This window comes from Typopeltis vanoorti, chromosome 6 (assembly GCF_054136105.1).
Source record: "Typopeltis vanoorti isolate ZY-2024b chromosome 6, IOZ_Tvanoo_1.0, whole genome shotgun sequence".
In the NCBI taxonomy this organism is placed as follows: Eukaryota; Metazoa; Arthropoda; class Arachnida; order Uropygi; family Thelyphonidae; genus Typopeltis; species Typopeltis vanoorti.
The window spans coordinates 55,781,741-55,809,706 of NC_143554.1; the positions used below are offsets into that span (position 1 = coordinate 55,781,741).

Below are 27,966 nucleotides of genomic sequence, written 5' to 3' on the forward strand. Positions count from 1 at the left end.
TACTTGAAGAGACTAAGAAAAATGTGGAAGAACTAAGTATATCAATAGAGGTTGTCACAATGAGAACAAGTAAATGAGAAATCCTGATACTATAACATGGAAAATTTTGTAGATATGGAATAGACATGTGAAAAAAAGGTCATACTAAGACAAAGGCTGGTCAAAACCTATAATTAGATGTGTAATTGAGGCATAATTCAAATATACATAGTGTATATTTGAATTGTAAGTCAGCAGTTAGATTTGAAAGAAGATGGATTGATGTATAATCAGATTTGAGACAAGGGTGCACACTACTTTTTTTACTGTTATACATCATCTATGTGGATCACATGAAGGAAAATAGTATTAGACCTGCTATCAAAAGCAGGTATATTAATCTAATTTCTTTAGTTTATACAGATGATATTACATTCTTAAATAAATCCAGTATACAAGTCTGCTTCAAAAGATTTGAAATTATGAAAATCAGTAATAAAAATATAAAGACTATGAAAACGAGCAGGACATAAGAAGACATATCAGCTATTCAAGCACAATTTTTAGTGAAAATTCCAAATGAAATATGGAAATAGACAACAGAATGAAGAGAGCTAGTATGGTGGGGAGCCAGTTAAATAAATTTATATGGAATCAGAGAGAAATTAGCCAGAACACTAAATTAGCTGTAAATAAACAAGACAGTATTCAAACCAATTTTATAGACCTGAGAGTTTGATTAGAAATAATGCACTTGATGAATGACAAAATACTACAGGTATGGAGTTCTGAGAAAAACTAGGCAAGTAAGCAGATGGTATAAATGAAAATCACAAAAATTGAAGATATTAGGATGGTAATTGACATTGTTAGTATTCAGGAATGTCTGAGAATAGCTAATTTAAGGGTATGGTAACTTAAACAGAATGGAACAGTTATCAAAACAGGTTTTTTTCATGCCATGATGACAGAGAGACCCAGACAAAGACCAAGATCTAGTTGGATTGCTGCTGTTAGAAGTGCTCTAGAAGACTGAAATATAAGAGCTGACAATATTGTGCCTCCTGACTAATAACAGCTTAAGTTGGAGGAAAATTGTTGATAGGAGATTAATAACAATTTAAACTTATGCTTGTAGTATTATTAGCATTTAGTATAAGAAAGGTTCAGTAGTGAACAGTTGATCTGTGGAGTGATTTGTATGAGGACAGAATGAAGATTTGTGACTATAAAGTTTAGTTGATAGAAGGAAAAGAGATATGATAAAAACATGTGACTGAAAGGGTTTTATAGAGCAAATACTGAAGAAATATTCCAGTACACAAGAGGACAGGAATATGGGTGGGCCTTGGGAGTTGTGTGTGTGTGTGTGTGAGGCCTAACAAGGACCTAAAAATTATTATTATTTTTTTTTTTGGTAGAGGCCATACTGAGTGGTTTGTTAATGAATTTACAAAGTGATATGAATAAATGGCACTGAAATTAGCAGGGATTACCATTTTGTTTCGAGCAGATAAAAATGAATATCATATTGGGAAAAAAATAATCAGTTATCTTTCAGAGGCAGACTGTATGTAAATTCAGATATGCAAATATTATTGGAGAAAAAAAAGGAAAAAATTTGAAAACAAGAAATAAACCTTGCAGTCTCAATGCAAATTCTTATGAAAACATTACTTCAGCTAGAGAGGGGTATATGGTGAGGTTTTGTGGTATGTGATTTTCGTCGTTCATTTTGGACTCATGAAGTTAAAGAGGCAGTCCTAAAAAAGAAGAAAGCATATTGATTTTCCAGTAAGTTAGCAGATGTTCTGAGAAAGTAGTGAGAAAAATGTAAAAAATTAAACTGTGTGTAAAAGCAGTTAGTCATGGGAAATTTTTTGGAAAGAATATAGAAGATAAGTATCATGAAGGTGGCAACACGTTATGAAAGCTCTTGAAAAATTTTGAATTGGATGAAGGAGTACTATGAAGCAAGCAGAGTGTAAAGATGATAGCTAAACATCTCCAAAAATACAAGAAACGAAATCCAGATGTGGCTTTATGCCACATCTGGATTTGCTTTTTTTTTTGTATAAAGAAGACTAAATGCAGATGTTATTACACCTAAAGAGGTTATTATTCCTCTTATAAAGAGATAAGAGGAGTAATTGGGGAGAAATCACATTTCCCCCCAATTTTTGAAGTATGCTTCCAAATCCTGAAAGCTCTATCCATTCTCAACCCCCCCCCCCCCCCCCCCGGTCTTGACAGTTTCCATCACTGTAAAAGCAGTTTATAATCTTTTGATCCCAAAGTGTGCGACGGTACACTTGGGCACATTTACAATTAATAAAAGTATTGTAGAGATGCTACAGAGTAAGTTAAATAAACCGATGATATGAGCAAAGGGTAACAGATGCATTTTTAATTATTATTATTATTATTCAGGCCTCCATGGAGTCAAAAGACTCTCGCATGAGGTCCTTCTTAAGAAACACAAAGTCTATCAAGACTCATTGTGGGAGGTACCTCCTAGGAAACACAGTGTCTATCATACCACTGCTTAAACTCATTGACCGTTCTTGCTCTCACCACTCTATCGGGCAATGCATTCCATGGTTCAACTACCCTCCATGCAAAGAAACCTCTCCTCATCCTCTTGCTCACAGTTTCCTTTGGTAACTTCCAGGGATGGCCCTCTTGTCATCACTCCTTCCCACTGTTCAACCAAGTGAAAGAACTCCCCAGTGTCAACCCTGTAACCACCTCTCAACAGTTTAAAAGTCTCAATCATATCACCTCTCCTTCTTCTATCCACCAAACTCTGCAGTCCACATTCCCTCAGCTAATCTTCATAACTAACATTGTACAGTCCTGAAACCATCTTTGTTATCTGCCTTTGTACCCTTTTCACAGTTAATTTATCCCCTTCAAATCCTAGGGACCAAATCTGAGAACAATAGTCTAAGTGTGGTCTGATCAGAATCTTATACAATGGAATGATAACCCTTTTATCTCTGCAGGTCAGTGTCCTTCTCATTATTGCAGCAATCCTCTGTGTTACCTTCACCACCTTTGCAATATGTCCCCTAAATATCAGGTTTCTATCAATCATCAACCCCAGGTCTCTTGTCTCCTACTTCCTCCAGTATAGTCGGTTGGTCGTGTTTTCAGGGAGCTCCCGAAAGCTAAGTATAATTTTGAATGAAAATTAGAATATAGGTTAAAACCATAACGTAATATTGTCTAATTTTGATAGCTTGTGGTGTCTGTGTGAATTTGGGTGTAAATTCCGTTATTTAATTTAGTATTTAACGATAATACGTTTCATAGATTTGAATATGGCGCATGCGACGTAAGATAATGGCGTCCAAAAATACGACGGCATTGTTCAAAAACTATAATGTGAGAGAATTTGTCCAATATGATGTGTGTGGAATGTATGCATTCCCGAATGAGGCTGGAGTTTGGATTGAAAGTGATAGTGGTGAATGTGCAGAAAGTGTAAGCAAAGTGAGGATTTGATTATGTGTCAGGTTGTGAGACAGCTATGGTTGAAGAAAGCCAGAATGTGAGTGAAAATAGTGGCTTGATAGGGAATTGCGATGTACAAGATGGCAATGAGAGTGGTGATCTAAGAAAGAGTGAGAGTAACTATACAGAGAGAGAAAATGGTTTGAATGATAAAAAAAAAGAGGAATTATTTGTAGGAAGCGAGATCGCTAGGTTGCACGCAGGGATACAAAATGCGCAGCGGCAATTAGAGCACCAGCAAAACTCTTTCCAGAGTGATTCGGCTAACGTAAATAACCAGCGTAAGAGTGGGTGAGTTTCTGAAATGAAGGAAAGAGTGTTGTATGGTGACTCGTTATTAAGAGGAGTGATAGATGGGAGTGTAACTAAATCGTACTTACCGGGTGCGAAATTTAAGGATGTAAATGAGAGTATTAGAGTGTAAAAACAGAGGGTGAAAGAATTAATAATTGTGGCGGGTACGAATGAATTGAAAGGTGATAAATTTTTTATGAGAGAGGACTTGAAAGTATTGTTAAAGGTAGCGAAAGAAAAGAGTGACAGAGTTAGAATGGTGAGTCTGTTGCTGCGGCATGACAGAGAGGAGTTTAGAAGGAGGGCCATAATCGCAAATGACATTATGCGCAGGTTATGCAGACGGTGTGGTGTGGAATTCATGGATGTGTAGAATGAGTTTGATGGGCGAAAGGACTTATACAAGATGGATGGCCTGCATTTGAGTGGACTTGGTGTGCGAAGACTGGAAAAAGTGTTGCTGAATGAAGTGAAAATGGATGTGCAGAACCAGGGAAACTAGAACTACCAAGGATGGGGGGGGGGTGGATATGCAGACATCAGTGAGACAGTTGAGTGTAAAAATGTATATGATGTACCTGTGCCAGCACTAAGGACAAAAAATGGGAATGGGACATTAGTATACATTTCATGTATACTAATGCCAGGAGTATTAGGAACAAGAAGGAAGAATTTTTGGCCTTGATTGGCTCTTCCTGGCCACAGGTTATTGGCATTAGTGAAACATGGCTGACAAAAGATGATATAGTTAGTGGGATAGAATGTGTAGGTTATAGTGTGTTTAGGAGGGACAGAGAGAATAAAATGGGGGGAGGGGTGTTATTGATGATAGCTGATGAACTGCAGCCAAGGAGAATTGAAGTTGTATTGCAGGATAGTGAAAGGAGCTCATTTGAGGCTATTTGGTGTGAGATTGAGACTGGCAGAATAAAATATACAGTTGGGTGCTGCTATAGACCAGGTGATGGAATAGATGGTGGAGATAATATACATAAACAAATTGATGAAATGAGTGGAAGGAGGGTAATTATTATGGGGGATTTTAATTATGGTAACATTGATTGGAAGGAGGAGAGGACACATGTGAGGAAGGAAAAGGATTTTATTCAATTATTAAGGGATAACTATCTGAGACAGCATGTAATTGAAAATACTAGGGGTGTGAGAGTTCTCGACCTGGTAATAGCATCTCACAATTTGACTGTAATGAATATGACCATGGTGCCACCTATTGGTGAGAGTGATCATAAAGTCTTGACCTCGGAGGTGGCTAAAGGTGTGGAGTTTTTGATTAAGACAGGGTATATGTGGAATTACCGTGCTGGCAAGTATGACAAGCTTAGGAGATTGCTTGGATCAGTGCCATGGCATGTACAACTGCAAGGGCTGGACGTCGATGGAGCATGGGAAGTGGTCAAGGAGCATTTACAGGAGGTTATGGCTGATTGTATACCTAGGGTCCGAATAGTAAAACAAGTAGGGGTTAAATGGATGAATAACACCATTAAGCTTGAGCTGCAAAAAAAGAAACAACTGTGGAGGGAATTTAAAGAAAGGGGTGACCTGCAGGCACACGAACGGTATAAAGTGCAGGCCAGAAGGGTAAAGAGTGTGATAAAAACAGCAAAAGCCGATTATGAAAGGAAACTAGCTATGCAAGCAAAAGAGAATACCAAACAGTTCTTTCAATATGCTGCAAGTAAGAAAAAAACTGTACATAGCAAAATGATTTTAAGGAATGACGATGGTAAGGAGGTCACTGAACCAGTCAATATAGTGGAGTTACTGAGCGTGCACTTTGCAAAAGTATATCATCCAGGTGGTGACATTGAAAAAATGAAGGAGCCATTAGTTTATACGGGAATTGTGATGAATGAAGTGGAGGTGAATAGTCTATTATAGAACCTTAATGTAAATACATCTGTGGGATTGGATGGTATGCTGGCATGGGTCTTGCGTGAAGCAGCTAAGGAATTATCAGTGCCCTTGACCATGTTGTTTAATCTGAGTCTCGGGTCTGGTTTAGTCCTGAAGGCATGTAAAGAGGGGGGAAATAGTTTCACTGCATAAAGGAGCATTCAAGACTATGGTTGCAAATTACCGACCGATCAGCATATCAGGAGTTGTTGTCAAGGTCTTGGAGAAAGTAGTCAAGAGAAAAATATAGGAATGGATTGATGAAAATGCGATACTGTACAGGGGACAGCATGGCTTTGTAAAGGGTAGATCATGCCTCAGTAACTTGCTAAAGTTTTATAACAAGGTGACGGCTGAACTGGATAAGGGAAATGAGTTTAAAGTGATACTGCTGGACCTGGCAAAGGCATTTGACAGGATACCACATGGAATTCTAATCCATAAACTACAATATATGGGAATGGATATAGGGTTGGTGAGATGGATAGGTGAGTGGTTGATGGAAAGATATCAAAGAGTGTTTTATTCAGGAGTGGAGTCCAAAAGACGGCCTGTGACTAGTGGGGTGCCGCAGGGTTCTGTTCTTGGACCACTGCTGTTTAATCTGTTCATTAACGATATAGGGAAGGATCTAAGTGGAACAGTTCATTTGTTCGCTGATGATGATGCACAGTTGGGGAGGGCAATAGTGAATGTAGAAGATGTCAAAGTCTTGCAGGATGACTTAGATAGATTGGAGTTCTGGGCTAAGGAGAATGGATGTCAATTTAATGTGACAAAATGTAAGGTTATGCATTTTGGGGTGAAAAGATTAGCAGCAGTATACTACATGGGTGGAACTGTACTCCAAGAGATTGATGAGGCCAGGGACTTGGAGTGTTGGTGGATAGGGAGATGAAGTTTAGGGTGCACATTGCGAAAGTAGCTAAATCAGCGCATCAACTCACTTGATTGTTGAAAAATACCTTGACGAGCAGAGACCAGCAAGTTATTGTACCTCTGTACCGAGCCTTGATAAGACCTCATCTTGACTATTGTGCCCAGATTTGGTCACCTCGGTTCCTTCTTGATGGGGAGAGGTGGAGAGGATCCAGAGGCAAGTGACTAAGATGATAGCAGGTCTATGGAATGAACCATATGAGAACAGGTTGAAGATTTGTGGGTTGCAGAAACTGGTTGATAGGTGGAAAAGGGGAGATATGATTGAGACATTCAAATTGCTAAAAGGATTCTATAAGATTAATTCAGAGGATATTTTTGAGATTAGGAAGAATGTGGTCAGCAGGGGTGTTAGAGCTGCCAGAGTCTGTTGTGGGTGCTATGACAGTGAGCGAGTTCAAGGCAAGGTATGATAGATACTGTGAGAATGTCGTATAGTTGTGTGGACATGATGTTTAGGGCCTCCCTCGATGAGTCTAAGGACTCCCTGGAGTAGCCCGAAAATAATAATAATAATAATAGCTCCTCCAATAGAGTATGCAGCGTCCCATTGATGTGTCCCAAACCTCAAGACCTTACATTTTGCTGCATTAAACCGACCCCCATTGATTTGCCCATCTGTCTAGCTTATTCAAATCCTCTTGCAGGGCTACCACATCTGCACTATTACTAATAACCCTTCCCAGCTTCGCATCATCCGCAAACAACTGAATATCCCCCTGCAATCCACTGACAATGTCATTGATATAAAGGTTAAACAATATAGGTCTCAGTACTGAGCCCTGTGGGACCCCACTTGTAACCCTCTGCCTCCTTTAAACTGCCCCACCATACACAACTCTCTGATACCTATCAGACAGCCAATCCTGAATCCAGTTGACCAACCTGACATCCAGACCCATGTGCTGCAACTTAAATATCAGCTTATCATGTGGCACCCTGTCAAATGCCTTCGCTACGTCCAAGAAAATGGCAGTATATGCCTTTCCCTCATCTACTGCTCTTGTAACTTTATTATAAAAGACTAGCATATTACTAAAACAAGAGTGCTACTTCACAAATCCATGTGAAATGGCGATGAGGGTAATGTTATCACAGATAACATTACTCTCATCTGCCCAATGCTGTATATGGTCCCTCACTAATTTCTCCAAGATCTTAACTACTGATGACACACAAACTGGCCTATAATTAGACACTGCCCTTATGCAATGGCACTATCTTACCTTCCTTCCATTTCCTGGGCACCTTTCCCATTGTCACTTTCATTGAAAAGCTAGGCCAAAGAAGCTGTCAATTCTTTAGCACATTCTTTCAAAACTCATGGTGAAATACCATCCATTCCCACAGCTTTACTGACATCCAGAGTACTCAGTATTTGGAACACACTCTCCTCCTGTAAACACCTCTAAACCTCGAACCTGCTCTATCCCTCTAGTATTAAAATTTACTCCTCCAGGATGAAATACTCCAATAAAGTGTTTATTGTACAATTCCACTATGTTCTCTGCATCATTCACTCTATTCCCATTTTTATCCCACAATGTTATTTTTCCATTGTCATTTCTCCTCCTACTGGCCACATAGCTAAAAAATTCCCTAGGATTTTCTTTGGATCTTAGAGCCAATCTCTTCTCATATTCCAGTTTCGCTTTCCTTACCATACTAGTCCCTCTCCTGGCCTCTGTTTTATTTTCTTCATGCATCTTCTCTTCACCTGTCTCTTATATCTCTTGCATAGCCTCTTTTTCGCATGCAGTTCTTCCTGTTTAATATTGTTTATCATCTACTTTACTCTAAATTGTGTCCTCTTCTTCACTCTTGGAATACAGCTTACTATTGCTGCTAACAAATATTCCTTCACAATTTCTCAAGCACTAATGATATCCTGTCCTTCCAATTCCTCCTTCCATGAAACTTCCCCAAGTTGATGTCTAAGACTATTATAGTCACCTGTCTTATAATTCCACATACGTTCCCATCTGTTTGATACTCCTGCATGTCTATTCATCTTCCAAGTCAAAACCATATGGTCACTCTCTCTCCAACTGGTGGGAGAGATGTCATCTCAGTTATTATCAACTTTTCTGATGCTATGACCAAATCCCAAACTCTTGAACCTCTTGTTCCCTCTATTACATGTTGCCTAAGACATTTGTCCCTCAAGAATTCTAGAAATTCCATTCCTTTATTGCTACATGCATCTTCCTCTCCTCAATTTATAATGTGCTGACAGATAGTGGGTATCTTCTCCTCATTGTTTTTTATATACATTAATGTACAAATTAAATAGTAGAGACCCAAGTATCTGCCTTTTCTTGGCTTCTACTTTGCCAATTTTTGATGTCTGTTCATCAGCATCCTTTTATCCATATGAACACCACAATTCCATATCCATCCCCATTTATACCAATTTACATAAGAGTTTCATGTGGTGCCCTCTTAAATGCCTTTGCAAGTGTAGTAGTATTATGATGTAGCCATTTCCCTTGATCCAAATCAACTTGTGGAAAAAATGAATAGATAACTATGGGAAGACTTATTCATCACAAGTTATACTTTCTCCCCATTATATATCATATCATATTTCACTCCACCCATTCCCAAATCCACTTTTCTCAACTTTTCCACTACTTTTACCACTCCTCAGATGCAGGTTGGTCTGTAATTTGCTACCACCATCTTGAAGTCTCCTTTATATAATGAAATTATTTAGCCCTTTATGAACTGACTCACTGGAGTACCCTGGAATATTCTGGTAAGTCTAAACATTCTATCTACAAAGCTTTTCATTTGAAAAAACTCTTGTAAGTAGAATCATTCCATGCTTCAAGATTGTCTGTAGCCAATGGTTTAAAAACTGATCTCTTGCTCATTGATCATTTTTTTAATAGGATAAGGACAGCCCTGTGCGCTTACACAATAAAGATCTCATTTCTGCTCTCTTTACTTTCACAGTATTCCAGATATGATCAGATTTCACTTTGGGGGGGAGGGCTGACTTACACCTCTTACCTTTATTGCTGAAGTGCTTCTACAGCTGTTTACTCTAGAAATCTCAACTCCATCCAACCTTTGAAGTTGATATTGACACTATCCAAAGGAAAATCTGATTAATTGTTAACCTCCCACTCACAGATTCATTCCTGTTACACAAATGTACTGCTTCTGTCTTATGCCCTTTTTAAGTATTTTCATGGACATTTCTCTTGAGCTGGCCACCATCATTCCTCCACTTTCTTCCAAGACCATAATAACTAAGAACACAAACATGCTAGTCAACATCCATTTACTCTCTGGCTCTAAACTTACTGACCCAACTTCTTGTCCTTCTATTCATTCTGTCTACTTCTGTTCTTTAAAAAAAGCATTCTCCACGCTGTTCTTCCTAAAGGTCTTCTGCTGTTCATGAAACATTTCAGCAGGGTCCTCTCTCTCTCTCTCTCACACACACACAGCATTGCTATCCCGTCCCTCCTGTGTGCCATTGATAATTAAAGAAAAGAAGAAATTTTAAATAAAATGACATAGGCAACTAAACTGTGTTATTAAATCAAAAAGAAAATCCCTTTAATTTGTTCCAAATCAATTGAATTTTAGCATAATGGCAATAGATATTCAATATCAGTGGTGTTGTTATTATTGAACTTTTGTGTATTTATCCTTTTTTAGACATGTGGATTTTATCAATATGATGTCATACGACTATCATGATTACTTCTGGTATCTTCCTTTTACTGGTCATAACAGCCCGATGTTTAAAAGAAAAATTGAGGATGCTTACTTTGCTACGTTGAATACGGTAAGTGTTTCAAATATCTCATGAAGATTGCAAGATTTCATCAAGAGTGCAAAGAATTACCATTACTTGTGACTTGGTTCTTTGAGTCTTACTAGAAAAGTTCCAATAAAATATTGTCCACATGGAGGTGTCACAAAAACATATTTGAATTTTAGAAGCAGTTTGCATTTCTAGAATAATAATTAAGTTTGTGGAGAGTTGATTAGCAAGGATAGATTTAAGATTGGAGCATTAGTTTTTACAAAGGTCAGCATGGGTCGTTATGAGATGGGTTTTAGTAATCTAGCATGTGATAATATGAGAAAGGCATGAGATAACAAGGATGTGAAGATGAATGTATGGTGACAAGGCATTTTCTTTTTATTATTATTACAGTATATTGATATCTTTGAGCAGTGTGAAGACTCATCACAGCAGTAGGCCAGTTCACACTAACCAACATTAACCATAATACCTGTCATACCTTCCTTAAACTCATTCGCTGACAAAGTGCTCATAATAACTTCTGGCAACCAGAAACATTGTGTTTCCAGGATATTCCCGTGTTTTCTTCTATTTTTGATGTACTGAAAAATTTCTTCTGCATCAATTCTTAAAACTCCTTTAGTAACTTGCATGTTTTTATCATATTCCCTCTTTTACATCTATCAACTAAATTTTGTAACCAACATTCAATCCATCCTCATAGGCAATATAGTACAGGCCTGTCACCATCTTGATCACCTGCCTCTGGATCCTCTTCAAATCTTCAAAAAACCTGGGTAACCAAATCTATGCATAGTAGTCTAGAAGATGTGACCTATAAAATTTTATCAAGAAAGATAAGAACTTCACTATCTCTAGTTATCAATGTGTTCAACATCCTTTGAGTGTTTTTTTTTTTTTTTTTTGCCCATTTGCAGTATACTATCTGAAACTTCCACTGTCTGTCTGCCATTACTCCCAAATCCCAAGTCTTGTTAATTTTCTACAGTCCATTTCCATTAGTATAATATGCAGCTATATTCCTTGCATAAAAGAAAATTTACACTGTACTACATTAAACCAACAACCATTATCCTAACCTATACTGTCAGTCTAATTTAAATCATCCTGCAGGATCTTGCAAACAAACAAATGGATAGTCTCAGATCATTCCTGATATCTTACAAACTAAGCAGCAGCAGACCAGGTAAAGAGCCCTGCACAATACTGTAGGTCATGTGCATTCTGCCACTCTCTTATTAAAAAGAAATTAATTAACATTAAGAAAGGTGGGAGCCTCCAAGTCCTTTCATGAGAAAGACCTGGGCTCAATTCCTGTTCATAATGTGAGGAACCTTTATCTGGTCTCTTTCAACTAAAGGTGAGTTAGCCAGTCTCATATAGAAGTAAAGAGTTTTTTCACCTGGAAACTCGGGGGGGGGGGGGGCGGCTCGGAACATGCAAACCATCCCTGTGCGTGCGCACGCACACACACACAGTTACAACAATGAATACTTTTGACAATATGTGGAAGAGATAGGGTCTTCACCACATGTTGTTATACTGTAGTCAGCCATGAGTCACATTATGGTAGTCAACCTCCTAGATAGGAGGGCACATGAATGGGATGAGAAGAAAAGGGTGTTTAATCGTCAAAGCTGTATAACTGGGAGGAGACCTCCACATAACCTTTTAAGGAATGCAAAGAACTGATGGGGGGGGGGGGGGGTCTGACCTGATGTTCAATCTTCACCTTCACTTGGTGCTCCCGTATCTAATTGAATACCGAGCGAATGAGGATGGACTGGCAATTTGGGATTTAGCTGAACAAATTCTATTCTTATTGACTTAAACTATTATTTTATTATTATTATTATTGTTCCCGGAAACTCCAAGGAGTCGACAGACTCATCGAGGGAGGCCCTAACATCATGTCAAGAACAACTATTCAACATTCACACAGTATCTATCATACCTTGCCTTGAACTCATTCACGGTCGTAGCACCCACAACGGACTCTGGAAGCTTATTCCACTCATTTACCACTCTCCAAGTAAAGAACCTAGCTCTAACACCCTTGTCAACCATGCTCTTGCCCAGCTTCCATGCATGGCCCCTAGTCCTCCCACCACCAGTCATATTTTCAAAAATATCTTCTGGATCAATCTTATAAAATCCTTCAGTAATTTGAATGTCTCAATCATATCACCCCTCCTTCGCCTATCGTCCAATTTCTGCAACCCACAAATCTTCAACCTGTTCTCATAAGGTTCATTTCACAGACCTGCTATCATCTTGGTCACTCGTCTCTGGACCCTCTCCACTTCCTCCCCATCACGAAGAAACCCTGGTGCCCATAGCTGGGCACAGAAGTCCAGATGGGGTCTTATCAAGGCTCGATACAGAGGAACAACAACTTGTTCGTCTCTGCATGTTAAAGTATTTTTGTGTTAAAATACTTTATTTTATATGTGTTAAAGTAATGATCGTACAACATGACAGAATTTCATGCCTGCAGGGGTGTTACCCATTTAATCAAGGCCCTCGTTGTTTTCACCAGGAAAACAGGGTTAGCTCAAATCTCAGCTCAACAACAGCAGAGTTCACGATTGATATTATTAACATATGACGCATCAAGGAGAAAAGAATGGAACTAGCAGAAGAATTGGATAAGTACCAGATTGACATAACAGGCATGACTAAAACAAAGAAGACAAAAGCAGGTGAGATCTTTCTAAGTAAAAAATACAAAGTGTTATATTTACGCAAGAACAATCAAGGAAAATAAGGAGTAGTTATAGTATTCAACACTAACATAACATCCAACAATACTGTTGCTACAGGTCTGGCAGCTCAATTGCAGGGGACGAAGAAATGCATTGCCAATTTAGCCTTATGGGGTACCAAACGAGTGATCATTATGGGTGACTAATTTTCCAAACATTGACTGGGTAGAAGAGAAATCCCATGATAAGAAAGAAGAGGAATTTCTTGAATTGTTGCAAGACAACTTTCTCAAGCACCATGTGAAAGAAGGAACTCGGGGTCAAAGAGTGTTGGATTTGCTCATAGTGTCAGAAGGGCAGTCTCTGTTAAGAATATGACTATTTTACCACCAGTCGGTAGAGCCTTTGTAGCTCAGTTGGTAAAGAAGAAGCCCTTTGGTCAGAAAGACCTGGATTCAATTCCTGTCCATGATGTGACATACATTTATCTGGTCACTTTCGACTAAAGGTGAGTTGGCCAGTTTCATACAGAGGTAGAGGGTTTTTTCCTCCTGGAAACTCAGATTTTTTGTCACTCACAACAGGCAAACTGGCTAGGAGAACACAGTTGACAGGCAAAAACATACATTATAACCAATAGCTTCATGTTTCTTAAGTATAAAGAGCTAATAAGCTTCATTTCGGCAATGAAAACATTACTAAAATTAAGGGGGATATTAGATCCCACATAGGTGTGATCTAATATCCCACATAGGGGATATTAGATCACACCTAGTACACACACGTACTAGGATCACTTGCATTGGCTAACGCTAGTGTTCGCCGATACTTTATAGTTCACTATATTCGGCAAGAAACTCTCTGATTCCAATCTTTGAGCTTCATGTTTGTTTCATAAGATGGTGCTATAATATCCACATGGGACTCGGCTGCTGTATCATCATATGCTAATTAATTAATTACCACTAGTTGGAGATAGTGAACATGCTGTGTTTTCTTGGGAAGTATCTAATTATATTGATGTTCCCATTAGAACAAGTTACATGCTGGACTACAAAGTTGGAAATTATCATTAACTTAGAAGAAGACTATCTTTGATCTCATGGTATCAGATACTGAATGGGAAAAATGTCAGCAATGCATGGGAATCTTTGAAAAAGTGCTTAAATGAGATGGTATTCGAATGTATCCCAAGTGTTTGAAGAATAAATAGGATGGGAGTGAAATGGATATGCAACCTTATTAAGCAAGAGATCCATAAGAAGAAGTTGATATGGAAAGAATATCATGTGAAAGGCATTCTGAAATATATAAAACTCAGGCCAGGAAGGTAACAAGTATTGTCCAGAAAGCTAAATCGGAGTATGAAAAGAAATTGGCTATGCAAGCTAAAGGCGATCCAAAATAATTTTATTGTTATGCCACAAGCACAAGAAAGAATGTGGAAGAATAACTTTATTGAATGCAAATGGTACTCTAGTGTCAGAAGCTAATGAGATTGCTCAGTCAATGAGTGCTCACTTTACTAAGATATATCAACCAGGTATATGTAAGATGATGCACAGTGCTACATTGGATAAAGAGTTAGAGGTTCATGAAAATGAGGTTGAAGAGCTATTGCATAACCTGGATAAGAATTTGTCTATAGGGACAGATGGAATATCAGCCTGTTTGCTAAAGGAATGTTCAGCTGAATTGGCCAGCTCAAGAATGATACCACAGGAATGGAAGGAATGTATGATAGTTCCATTGTGCAAGGAAGGTGCAAAAACTGATGTGTCTAACTACTCACCTACAGCAATCCCTCGATTAATGCCTCTAATGTGTTGTTTTAAAACACGCACGTTAATCGAAAACACACTAATACTAATCGAATATAATAAACTATGGGAAAAAGTATAATTTGTTCCTCAAATTTCTTTTTTGAACCTTAATTTTTTTATAAAAGAATTAAGGTATGTCTCAGGGTATAAATAAAGGAAAACCATGAAGCTGAAAGACAATAAAACATATTCAGAATATAAATTTTATTATTCTACTTCTTAACAAAGAATTGAGCTAACATAGTTTGGCGGACATTTTGTTTCTATTTTTCATACAACCGACGGTATGGCCCTATTGCCTCTTCTACTCTTGTGCAAATTTTACTGCTTCTCTCTTAATCAGGGTCAGCCTCTAAGCATTGCTGCTTAAAAACTTCGATTGTACAAAAAATATTTTCAAATTGTTTCTGTGAAATCTCTTTTGGCTGACTATTAGTGGTTAAATTTTCTTCATATTCTTCGGGATCTTCCTGTGCATCTAAATTTAGCAGGTCGGAATCACTCAATTCTTCAGAATGAAATTTAATTAACTCTTGGATGTTATCATTGTCAATCTCATCAAAACCCAATTCATGCCTGATGTTGGCAATTTCCTCAACAACATTATCCATTTCGTTTGAAAAGCTTCCAAAATCTTTTGCACAATGTAGAAGAATGTGCTTCCAAACATCTCACATATTGCTAGCAGTAATTTCATTCCAAGATTGATGAATATTTTCAGTAGCAGGTTTAACATTAATTTTCTTCCAGAATTCTACTAATGTCATAGAATTCTCACCAGATGTTCTTCTCAGGTAGTATGCCTTAAAGGTTGCAATGATCCCCTGGTTCATAGGTTGTATGAGAGAAGTTGTATTTGGCGGTAAAAATCTGGACCATAGTATACATAGTGTACAAGGAAGTAGTGTAGTATGCCATTAAAAATAACTTTGTAAAATGTTTTAAATCGGTAACTAAATTATTTCCTCCTGGTGAGTGATTTTTTTAGTTAGCCATAAAAATGTATAGAAAGAAAATTTTTAAAATCTGTAACATTTATTTTTAAGATGTATATAGGCACCCTAATCAAATTTTAGTGGTGCACTAATTGAATTTGGGTATCAAAAATGCACTAATCGGGGGCGCATTAATCGAGGGATTACTGTATTAACATCTCTGGTGTGGTAGTGAAGATTTTAGAGAAGTTGATAAGAAGTCACATACAGAAATGGGTAGACAAACATGCTATACTCTGCAAGGAACAGCATGAGTTTAGTAAAGGAAGGTCATGTTTTAGCAATTTGCTCATATTTTATAACAATGTTATGGCTGAGTCGGATAAAGGGAATGGATACACTAAGATAATGTTGGATTTTTCTAAGGCATTTGATAGGATATCACATGAAAGGCTGTTGCATAAACTGGAGAAACATGGGATTGGAATATAAATTCTTGACTTGGATCAGAGGGATGATTCACAGACAGATACCATAAAATGGTATACAGTAGATGTCTATTTAAGGTGACCAATGGTGTACCTCAGGGTTCAGTCCTTGGGCCATTATTGTTCAATCTGTACATTAATGACATCAGGCAGGATCTAACATCAGATGTGCAGTTGTTTGCCGATGATGCAAAGATAGGCAGGACAATCAGGGATGCTACTGATATTCAGCACTTACAAAATGATTTGAATAGACTAAAAATTTGGGCAAACGAAACTGGCTATCAGTTTAATGTTAGTAAGTGTAAAGTTATGCACTTTGGCATGATTAGATTTCCAGCAGCATATTATATTAGTGGGGTTATGCTACAAGAAACTGAGGAGGCAAGGGATCTTGACATATTGGTGGATAGGAATTTGAAGTTTAAAGATGACATTGCAAAAGTTGCAAATACAACTCAGAGGATAATAGTGATGTTGAAATGATCCTTGACATGTAAGGATAAGATAGTCATTTTGCCTCTTTATAAGGCTTTGAGAAGACCATTGTGTACAGATTTGATTGACCCAGGTTCCAAGGGGATAAAGAAGTGAGTGATGTGAGCAAATATCAGAATGGGGAAACTGGACATTGAGACTTATTTGTACCTATGGTCCCACAGAAGGTTCTATCAAGGAAGAAATGGAAGAATTTTTCAAGGCATTTGACACAAAGGAAAAGTTGGTCCTTGTGGGAGATCTAAACAGCAGAGTAGGAAATGATTACCAGATATATAAGAATGTTTTGGGAAGAAAAGAGCAAAGCTAATAATAATGGTAAGTAACTGCTAGATTTCTGATCAGGACATGGACTAGTTATTACTAATACCATGTTCCAACATAAAAATGTACACAAATTCACATGGATGCAAGGAATAATAAAAGTCTCATTGACTATGTCATTGTTGACAGTGATGTTTTCCCATTGGTTCAGAATACAAGAGTATATGAAATAGGAAGTGATCACCATTTAATGTTGAGCAGGATAAAATTAAACTTCATATTGAAAGGAAGGGTATGTAAGAAAGTTTGAAATGAATCAAAGCTGAACAGCTATCAGATATGAACTGTAGACTCAAATACACAAACATTATTCAAGGAAAACTGAAAGAGTTTAAAAACAAGAACCAAATCTTGGAGATTCATTGGCAAACCCTAAAGAAAACTGATTGATTCAGTCTGAGAGGCATATGGTGAGGTAATCTGCAAGGATAGAAAATTCAGAACTCTATGTTGGACTCAGGCAGTCAAGGAAAAGAAAAAAAGCATAGTGAGAGTTCCTTGCAAGTAAGTCATATTGTGCTCTTAGGGGATATAGAGAAAAATGTCAGGGAGCAAAGCATTATATATAGATTTAGCTAAACAAAATTCATGGGAAGATTTTAGTAAGAACATTTAAAATAAATATCAGAAAGGTGGTAGAATATTCTAAAGGCTATTTAAAAACTCATAAATGGAAGAAAGAGTACTGTAAAAGGAATTACAGATAATAAAGGGAACGTGAAATCTGAGGATAAAGATATTCTTGATGTATGGAGTAATTATTTGAAAGATTGCTAAATGAGATGAGCAGTGACAGCAGGTGGTAGAAAACACTCAACAGGAATGCCATCTGGAATATATCTGTACGTGAAGTAGAGAAAGCTGTCACAAACCTGAAATGTGGAAAGGCAGCTTAGAGTAGATAATATTAAAACAGAAATGCTAAAATATGGAGGTATAAAAGTTCTTCAGTGGCTACACTGCATAATTCAGAAGGCCTGGTCAGAGGGTTGAATTCCAGATGATTGGAGTAGAGCACACATAGTACCCATCTATAAAATAGGGAATACAGCTGAATGTGAGAATTACAGAGGAATTTCTCTGTTGGATGTTCCTGGTAAGATTTATGCACACATTCTTGAGAAACGGCTAAGAAAAATTGTGGAAGAGAAGGTTGGTGAAGAACAAGCTGGATTCAGGACAAAATAGAGGGTGTCAGGATCAGATTTTCACTTTAAGACAAATAGTCGAGAAATCTTGGAAATATAAGAAGGATTTGTATTTACGTTTTGTAGATCTGGAAAAAAGGCATATGACAAGGTGCCAAAAGAAAAGCTGTTTAAAACGGCCCAGTTATATGGTTTAAAGACATTATATCAAGCAATACATAGTTTCTATTTGAGTTATAATTCAGCAGTTAGAATTGAAAGAGTTACAAGAAGATGGTTTGATGTTAAATCAGGTGTGATACAAGAATGTGCATTATCCCTTTGTATTATTCATCTATATGGATCACATTATGAATCAAAGTAGTATTTAATCTGAAATCGAAATTGGATATTTAATCTCAGCTCTTTAATAAAAAATCTTTTAAATAAATCTGGTACAAGTCTCCAAGATTCCCTGGCTGAATTGAATAACTGTTATAATAAATTTGATATGAAAATCAGCAATAAAAAGACAAAGACAATGAAAATAGGCAAAAACACTGGAAACATCAACAGTATCCTGAATGGTGAACCTATAGTAAAACATTTCAGCTATTTAGGCATTTGGACTAAATAGCCGGAAAATGCCTATTTTGCAGCAATCATCAGTGATTGCTGCCAAACAACAACCATCACTAAGGGTTTAGTATTTATATTAAGATGTCAAATAGCTCAGGAACAAATAGAGATGGACGGTTGCTTATTATTGGATTGAATAGAATACTGGCTGACAATGATATCAAAGAATTGTATGTGGATTGTATATGTATGTGAAATGTATGCTCAGTTAATTTCCTCTCACAATCTGATTGTGCTTTGCACTGCCAATGAGCATACTGATCACCTTTCCTCCTTATATAACCACCAGAACATTTTTGCAGATCCTGCTTAATGATGCTGCTCATCCATTTATCTCTTAGCTGAGAGCTTTGATGTACTTGTTTAGCGAGTCTTACACTGAGACGAGTTTCCAAGGAGTGCAAACATGCCAAAATTGTCCTGCTTAATAATGGAGATGATAAGATGAAGGTTGTGAATTATAGGCCAATCTGTGTGTCTGGAGTCATGGTTGGAGAGAGATTAACGAGGAGCAAGATTTGAAAATAGTTTGACAATAGCAACATTCTTTTTGATTGGTTTGCTAGAGGAAGATCATGTTTTAGCAATTTACTTGCTTTATAACAAGGTGACAGATGCAATTGTAAAGAGAAATGCTTACACAGTAGTATTTTAGATTTTGCAAAGGCCTTCGAGAAATTGCCACATAAGCTGGTAAATTAAATTAGATTGGATGAAGTTGGAGGGTAGATTAATGTAGATCAGTAGTCTGACAGGTATCAGCAAGTTGTGTATGGTAGTAGTAGTAGTAGTAGCACCACTAGTAGCATCCTGTGTATTCCACAGGATGCTACTAGTGGTGCCCCTAAAGGTCGGTTTTAGACTTGTTGTTGTTTGACTTGTATGTTAATGATATTGGAAAAGGTTAGAATGATGACATGTAGATGATGCAAAGTTGGGAAGTACTGTGAGTAGCACTACAGATGTGGTGGCTTTACAAGACTTGAATAGACTGAGTAAAACTGGGTAAAATATTAGGTGAGTGAGTGTTGCAAATTGTAAGGTTTTTAAAATTTGGAAAGCCAAATATACAGTTGGGGAAGGTGGGGGGGGATAATTTAGAAGAGATGCTGGTGTGATGATGATTAAAGGACCTAAAACTCAGGAGTCACATTACAGAAATTGTGAGAATAGCACAAATTCAAAACAAAAACAGGAATTAGGAAATATTTTATTTAATGCCAATAGTGTGCTTGCCATAAAATATAGAAGTATTTATTTTTATTCTTAGGAATAAATAGTTTTGCTCATTACACCTATTTTTATTTTATTTTATTTTTTTATTTTTTGGAAGACAAATGAAAATGTTCCTGTATAGTGATAAATATCTCCTCCCCAATAGACACATGCAAATAAAAAGAAAAAAAAGTATCTGCATTTTATCACTAAATACAAAACAGACACCACACTATACTACATACATCAGGGATCTGTGTATTACATGTAGCAATTAGTGTAAATCGGAGACATCTGCAATTCTGCAATTAAAATTTAATCAAAAACATTCAAACTGATATGTCATATATATTTAATTTATGATTAAAATTCATAATTGAAAATGTGACAGGACATATGTGTTATGTTCCATCGAATTGTTTTAGACTCCTGGTGATGCTATGAACATACTCTTTTCATTCAGATCTGTCTCTGGCCATATCTTTCAGAATTTCCAGGTGCATTCCAGTTGCTTCTTTGACTCCATCCAAACATCTAATTCTTGGTCTTCCTCCTATCCTGCTTCCATCAACTTTAGCAAGCATTATCATCTTCTCCAGACAGGACATAACATACCCTCAAGTGAGTTTACTCTTGAAGGGAAATGCGAAATGTGCCACATGTGAATGTATTAAAGCTTTGAAATCTATAAGATATACTGATATTTTCTATTATATTTCATTTAAAAAAAATGTTTGTCATGACCCACAGTTTGAAAAACATTGCTGTAGAACATATATCTTGTCCAGCTGTATGTTCTACAATGGACAATAAAATAAACTTTCAGAAGGTACTGCAGCATAGCTTAAATGCAGTTAATCTCAGTGTAAACAAAATACTTAATGACATTTAAAAAACAAACACTTTTCATATGATGAACTGTACTATTCATCTTCAATAGAGCATATTAATTCAAACATGGAAGAACATTTAACAGTCAGCAACCATCCAAGATAGATACCACATGGTAAGGAAACAAAAATTGGAAGTAACAGTTCAGCAGACTTAAGAGAAAATAATTAAAAAATTATTATGAAGAGGACAAGATTGTCCCTCTTCATAAGCAAGGTGACAAGACTCAGGTTTTGAGTTATAGGCTAATGTGTGTCTAGTGTTGTGGTTGAGATGCTGGAGAGGTTAGTGAGGACCAAGGTTCAGAATTGAATTGACAACAGTAGTATTCTCTTTGATTGAGCACATGAGTTTGTTAAAGGAAGATTATGTTTTAGTAATCTACTTGCTTATTACAATAAGGCAACAAGTTCATTGATAAGGGTGATGCATACTGTGGTATACTTTGATGCTGTAAAGGCCATTGCTATGTTGCCACATGACAAGTTGGTAATTAAATTGGAACAGATGAGGTTGTATAATAGATGCATTGGATTAGAGATTGGCCATGTGATAGGTATCAGCAAGCTGTGTGGTAGGAGCAATATCCTGAAAGAGGAATGTCACTAATAGCATGCCCTAAGGGCTGTTTTCAGGTCTTTTGCTGTTGAATTTGTAGGTTAATTTTATTTTTATTTGTTTTATTTTATTTTCTTCAGACTTAATATACTCATTTTATTTGTATATTAAGTCTGAATGGAATATGAAAGTTCTTTGCTGATGATGCAAAGTTAGGAAGAATTAAGAGTAGCAGAGGAGCAGCAGCAGCAGCAGTGTCTTTACAAGACTTGAGTAGATTGTGTACATGAATGGGGAAACGAGTGGATTGTTAGTTCAGTGTTGCGAAGTGTAAGGTTTTAAAATTTGGGATATGGTGTACAGTTGGTGGGGGATATCTTGGAGGAGGTAGACTAAATAAGAGATCTGAGAATGATGGTGGTATAGACCTAAAATTTAGGGGACACATTGCTAAAATTTGTGAGGATAGCACAATGGATTCTGGTAACAATGATGGGGAAGACACTGTGTAGATGTAAGGAGATTGTTGCTTCATTTTATAAGGCCTCGGTCAGGCAACATATGGACTACTTTGCACATATAATAAAAGATATAGAATATGGAAATATGAAAGGATGAAGAGATATTATAAGAAGTTCAGAGTCTATTGACTAAGATGGTTTTTTCCTTTCTGGAATGTTGAGTTTGAAGGAAGGTTGAGAAAATACAGTTTGCAGAGTCTAACAGATAATAGTAGGAGGAGGAAATGACTAAGGTAGAAGAGGTTTTTATAGAATGGGTGGAGATGAGAGAACAAGAAGTCATCCTCAGAAGTTGTGTGAGGATGGTGTGAGCAGGGGAATGAGAAGGAAGTCTTTTACATGGAGAGTGTAAATGATTGGAATGCATTGCCTAAAAATATTGTGAGTGCAGAGACAAAGCATGTAATAAGGTTTGTGTGTGTGTGTGTGTGTGAGATTGAGGGACCCCCCTCCCCCCACAGTGAGTCTGATTCCATGGATGTCTGATATATTATTATAATTATTATTACGGGCAACTCCAGGGGGTCCTTAGACTCATCGAGGGACGCCCTGAACATCATGTTCACACAACTATACGACATTCTCACAGTATCTGTCATACCTTGCATCGAACTCACTCACCGTCATAGCACCCACAACAGACTCTGGCAGCTTATTCCACTCATTTACCACTCTAAAAGTAAAGAACCCAGCTCTAACACCCCTGCTAACCACACTCTTGCCCAGCTTCCATAGGTGTCCCCTAGTTCTCCCACCACCAGTTCTGATCTCAAAAATCTCCTCTGAATTAATCCTAAGAAACCCTTTAGCAATTTGAATGTCTCAATCATATCTCCCCTTTTCCGCCTATCAACTAATTTCTGCAACCCACAAATCTTCAACCTGTTCTCATATGGTTCATTCCATAGATCTGCTATCATCTTAGTCACTCGCCTCTGGATCCTCTCCACCTCCTCCCCATCAAGAAAGATAATGATAATAATAATCTTCAATAAAAATTGTGCCTAAATATCTGAAGTGTACCTTGTCCTAAAGGTTCACTACTGAGAATGAATTTGGTTTCCGTTTTTCTTTTTAATTCCTCATAAAATGAAAATCATGCATTTAAAGGACTGTCTCCGGTCAGAAGTAAAATCGTCATCATCATTTTCAGTGATGATGATGATTTTAAATGCTTCAAATATCCTGGATGCTCTATAGCAGTGGTTCTTAACCTTTTTTGCCTGGCATCCCCTTTCAACTATTTGTATGGAGGCACCCCCCTGCTCAATTTTACACTAGGTTAATGACTCAGATAATTATATATTATTAAGCAAACCTAAATTACTATCAACATATTTGAACTGATAGTTGATTAAAAATTAATGACTTTGATACAAATTAATTGTTCCCATTAATTAAATAATTAATGGGAACAGAGTTGGATGAATTGGAGGTTCTTGCCTTTGATTAAACTGTTTAATTTAAGTCTCAGCTCTGGTAAAGGTCCAAGGGAGTGGAAAGAGGGTAAAATTATTCCTTTGCATAAGGAAGGTCTATAATTTGCTACTGCCAATTATAGACCAATCAGTATCTCAAGTGTTGTGGCAAAAGTAATAGAAAAATTGGTAAAAAAGAATTCAAGAATGGGTAGATATGGTACTGTATGAGGGTCAACATGGCTTCGGGAAGGGTCGGTCATGCCTTAGTAATATACTAATTTTTTATAATAGGGTAACAGCAGAGTTGGATGAAGGAAATTGGCTACTACACAATGATTTTGCAAAGGCATTGGACAGAATACCACATAGAACACTGTTACTCAAATTAGAACAAATGGAGATAAAAGGGCGGCTGCTGGACAGATATCAAAAAGTGGTATATGGAGGGGCAGAATCGAGGCAAAAACAGGTGACTATTGGTGTGCCACAAGGTTCAGTGCTGGGACCAATGGTGTTTAATTTGTACATAAATGATATAGGAAATAACGTGAAAGGCAATATTCAGTTGTTTGCTTATGATGCGAATAGGTAGAGTAAAGTTAATCAAGGCAAGGTGGAGAGCTTGCAGGACAATTTTCAAATAGGCTGTCAGTATGGGCAAAAGTTAATGGGTGTCAGTTTAATGTCGAAAAATGTAAAGTTATGCACTTTGGGATAAATAGATTATAAGCCATTTATCGCATTGATGGCACTGTACTCCAGGAAATAGATGAAGCTAGAGATTTATGGCTGGTGGTAGACAGAGTTAAAGTTTAGGGGACATATTGCTAAGGTTGCTAAGATAGCCCATCATAAGATTACTTAGCTAGTGAAGAACACATTAACAAGTAGAGATAAGGAAGTTGTAATTCCTCTTTATAAGGCCGCATCTGGATTATTGTGCTAAAGCTGGTCCCCTGGGTTTCTTGGGGATGTGGAAATGGTAGAGAGGAATCAGAGGTGAGTGATCTGTGGAATGTGCCCTATGAGGATAGATTGAAGGTGTATGGATTGCAGAAGTTGGTTGATAGGAGAAAAAGAGGGGATATGATAGAAACATTTAAGTTACTTAAAGGGTTTTGTAGGGTAAATGCAGGGGAAATGTTTCAGCACTTGGCTAGAGGGACCTGAACAAGGGTTCATCCCTGGAAGTTGAATAAAGATGTGGTCAGTAGGGGTGTGAGAACTAAATTTTTTGCTTGGAGAGTGCTGAATGAGTGGAATGGGTTGCCACAGTCAGTTTTGAGTTCTTTGTCTGTTAATGGGTTCAAGGAGAGGTATGATAGATTGGGTCTCCTGTAATGAGTCTTCGGACCCCATGGAGGTGCTCGTATAATAATAATTTTTACTTAAAAAAAGATGTAAACTTACTGTATTTAATAAGTCAGTCATTAATGGCTCCCTTGAATCTGATGAGATCTTGCTAATTTTTTAATATCAGGTTCAATGTTCAACAAACAAAGTCTCAAGTCTCCTCTTTCACTTATTTGCAATCTATTTTGCTGCTTAGCTAACAATAGCAACATGAGCTGAATCCCTCTTGACCAAGTATGTAGAAGGAAAAGCAATCAGCAGTAATTTTATTTCTTTTCAAAGCTGAGGATACTTGCATTGTATGTTTGGCCAGAATCTTTCATACCCACGCTGTTGAAATTGTACTTGAGCTTCAAAATCATTTTTAAGTCAAATTCTTCACACAAATTTGGATGAACAGAAGTGGCATCAGAAAGAAATGGATTTATGCCCCATTCAGGTATTTTAAGCTCATCAGCATCTTTGAATCTGATCATCAAGTCTTCTTTTAGTGTCAGAAGATGGGAACAATGACAATCCAAATCTGTATCTAATATTAAATCATCATCCATTATTTGTAGGCCTGGGAATTGCAGAAAATCTCATCTCGCGATGCTCTGCTTGTAGAATGTTAATTTGCTGATAAAAGCATTTATAATTCCCTTTGCTTTAATAAGATACATGTTGCTTCCCTGCAATTTGATGTTAACCTAGTTTAATTTGGTGAAAATATCAGAAAGATATGCGATGACAACCTTTTCCTTTTTTAGAATATTGCACATGTTCTCATCACATGAATTAAGAAATTCCAAAACAGTATTGTAGAGATCATTAAAGCATCGCAGACAGTTTCCATTTGAGAGCCATATAACTTCAATGTGAAGCAAAAGATATTGAAATTCTTCTTCGTCTTCATAGCAAAGTTCCCGAAAAATAAGGATATTCAATGACTGGCCTTTTATTTTATTCACTGCTTTAATAACACATAACAATAATAATTCTACCACTAAGATGTTTTGCAGCTAAATGCTGTCTATGAAGAAGGCAGTAAATTGTAAAGATATTTGGGACTGCTTCTTTTAAATGTGCTATAAATCCACAGTGACGACCAATCATGGCTGGTACTCCATCAGTTGCACACACAATAATATTTGTGAGAGGATTGTTTTTAGCATTAAAAAACGTCTTTAACAACCTTAAATATTGAATAACCTTTTGTGTCAGTTTTCAGTTGTTTAGCAAATAGAAACTCTTCAATAATTTCTTCATTAGTATTTATATAGCACACACATAGACCATTAACAAAGCTTCATTGTCTCATCAAGTTACAAAGAAAATTCTATGGTTTTTAAATCAACAAAGTTTTTTCTTAACGCTCTTTGCCATTTCATCAATTCTTGTTGATACTGAACTATTGCTGAGAGGAACTGACGACATCATATTACTTTTACTTGAGCCAATCATCATATCTAAAACTTCATTTATACCCGGTGAGATGAGAGTTTTGCCAGTAGTATGTAGTTTTCCCCATTTGCAATTCATTTTGAAAGTTTGTAAGACACAAGTCCCTTCTCTTATTGGTTACTTTGATTTGCAACCAACCCTCAAGTCCAGGACAATTTTTGAATTTAGTCTTTAATTTGCGAAAGTACTCCACATCTTTTTTTTGCTTTATTTGAATGCTTTGTTCTTAAATGCTCAATCATTCTTGAAGGCTTCATTCCTTCCTTTGAGAAAATTTTTTCACATATTAAGCACATTGGTAACTGCTCATTATTTATAGATGGAATAACTCCATATTTTAAATATTCCCTTGAATATTGACAACATTTTCTTTTTTAAATCATTTTAATGAGTTGTAGTGCTACACAATACCACAGGCTAGATGTTTCCTAATGCCTATCTGCAAACCAGGGTTTGCAGATAGGCATTAGGAAAAGTAGCTGATAAAGCTTATAAAAATAGTGGATTCTGCTAAAAATAGCTGAAATTAATTATTTTCAGTATAGAAAATTCAGACCAAAAAGTAGCTCAATTACTTAACTTTCCATGTAAAAATTATAAAAAATAAATAGCGAATGAATTTGAACAGTATTGCCATATATTATTCTGAATAGTGTTGCAAAACATGCAATATAAATAAGGATTCTAGATTAAAAATGGAATTTGTTTTTACTATATTCGTAGTATTATATCACTTACTGCTCCCCTCAGCGTTCACAGTGCCCTCGGGGTGGGGGGATACTGCCTAGGTTAAGAACCACTGCTCTATAGCATATATAAAAGAAGCTAACATTGACACTAGAATTTTAAACTTTTTGAATACAACAGGATAATCAATAATATTTTTAAACCTAATCACGTTCAAAAGCATACAACAATAGTGTAAAATAATGTTAATTATTTAATTTTGATGTCAGCTGTGCCTTTGCAAAATATTAACTTAATTTATTTATCTTAACTTAACTTTACTTTTTCCAACTTTACTAGGTTAGGACTATCAACTACTTTAACATAAACCTTTCAAGGTTAAACATACCATGACCAATTTCTGTCCCCCCTGCTATTAAACAAACCTTGTGTTATAAGTATATTTAACGTATGGAGTCCCCACTCTCATACAAATCAAATTAGAAAATTTATTTTATTTTTGAACTGCCCCATCTAATTTGAGTAAATATTGTTAGAAAGTTAGGGTGAGGAAAAACAGGAATTAATCACTAAATAATCCAATTTCTCTATATGCAAGTCGTTACTATTCATATCTTATAATGCCCGCAGGTTCGCTTTTTTTTTTTTTTTTTTTGTTGGAGATAGTGCATTAGCTAAAGCAGCGATCAGGTAGTTACAAAACAAAACATTTATTTTAAAACTAAACAAGAAGTACATTATACTCAAGATATGGCAATTATCACACATAACCCCTTTTACAAATAGAAAATGCAATTGATAAGACAAAACTCACAATTCACACAATTACTAGGTTAACGCTATAGGCATAACTTTTGTACATACTTGCTCACTGCATAAACAGATTACTGAAATCCTTCCCGTAAA

The 27,966-nt window shown here is 36.7% G+C and overlaps 1 protein-coding gene across 1 annotated transcript in view; it reads left to right on the plus strand.

Annotated features, from left to right (window-relative positions):
* The window catches only part of LOC150105465 (acidic mammalian chitinase-like), a 205,298-nt gene that overhangs the window by 117,299 nt on the left and 60,033 nt on the right, over window positions 1-27,966 (plus strand). The window contains exon 7 of the mRNA XM_090394835.1: window positions 10,318-10,447. Within this exon, the coding sequence (XP_090250961.1) occupies window positions 10,318-10,447 (130 nt within the window). The remainder of the gene's footprint in view (window positions 1-10,317; window positions 10,448-27,966) is intronic.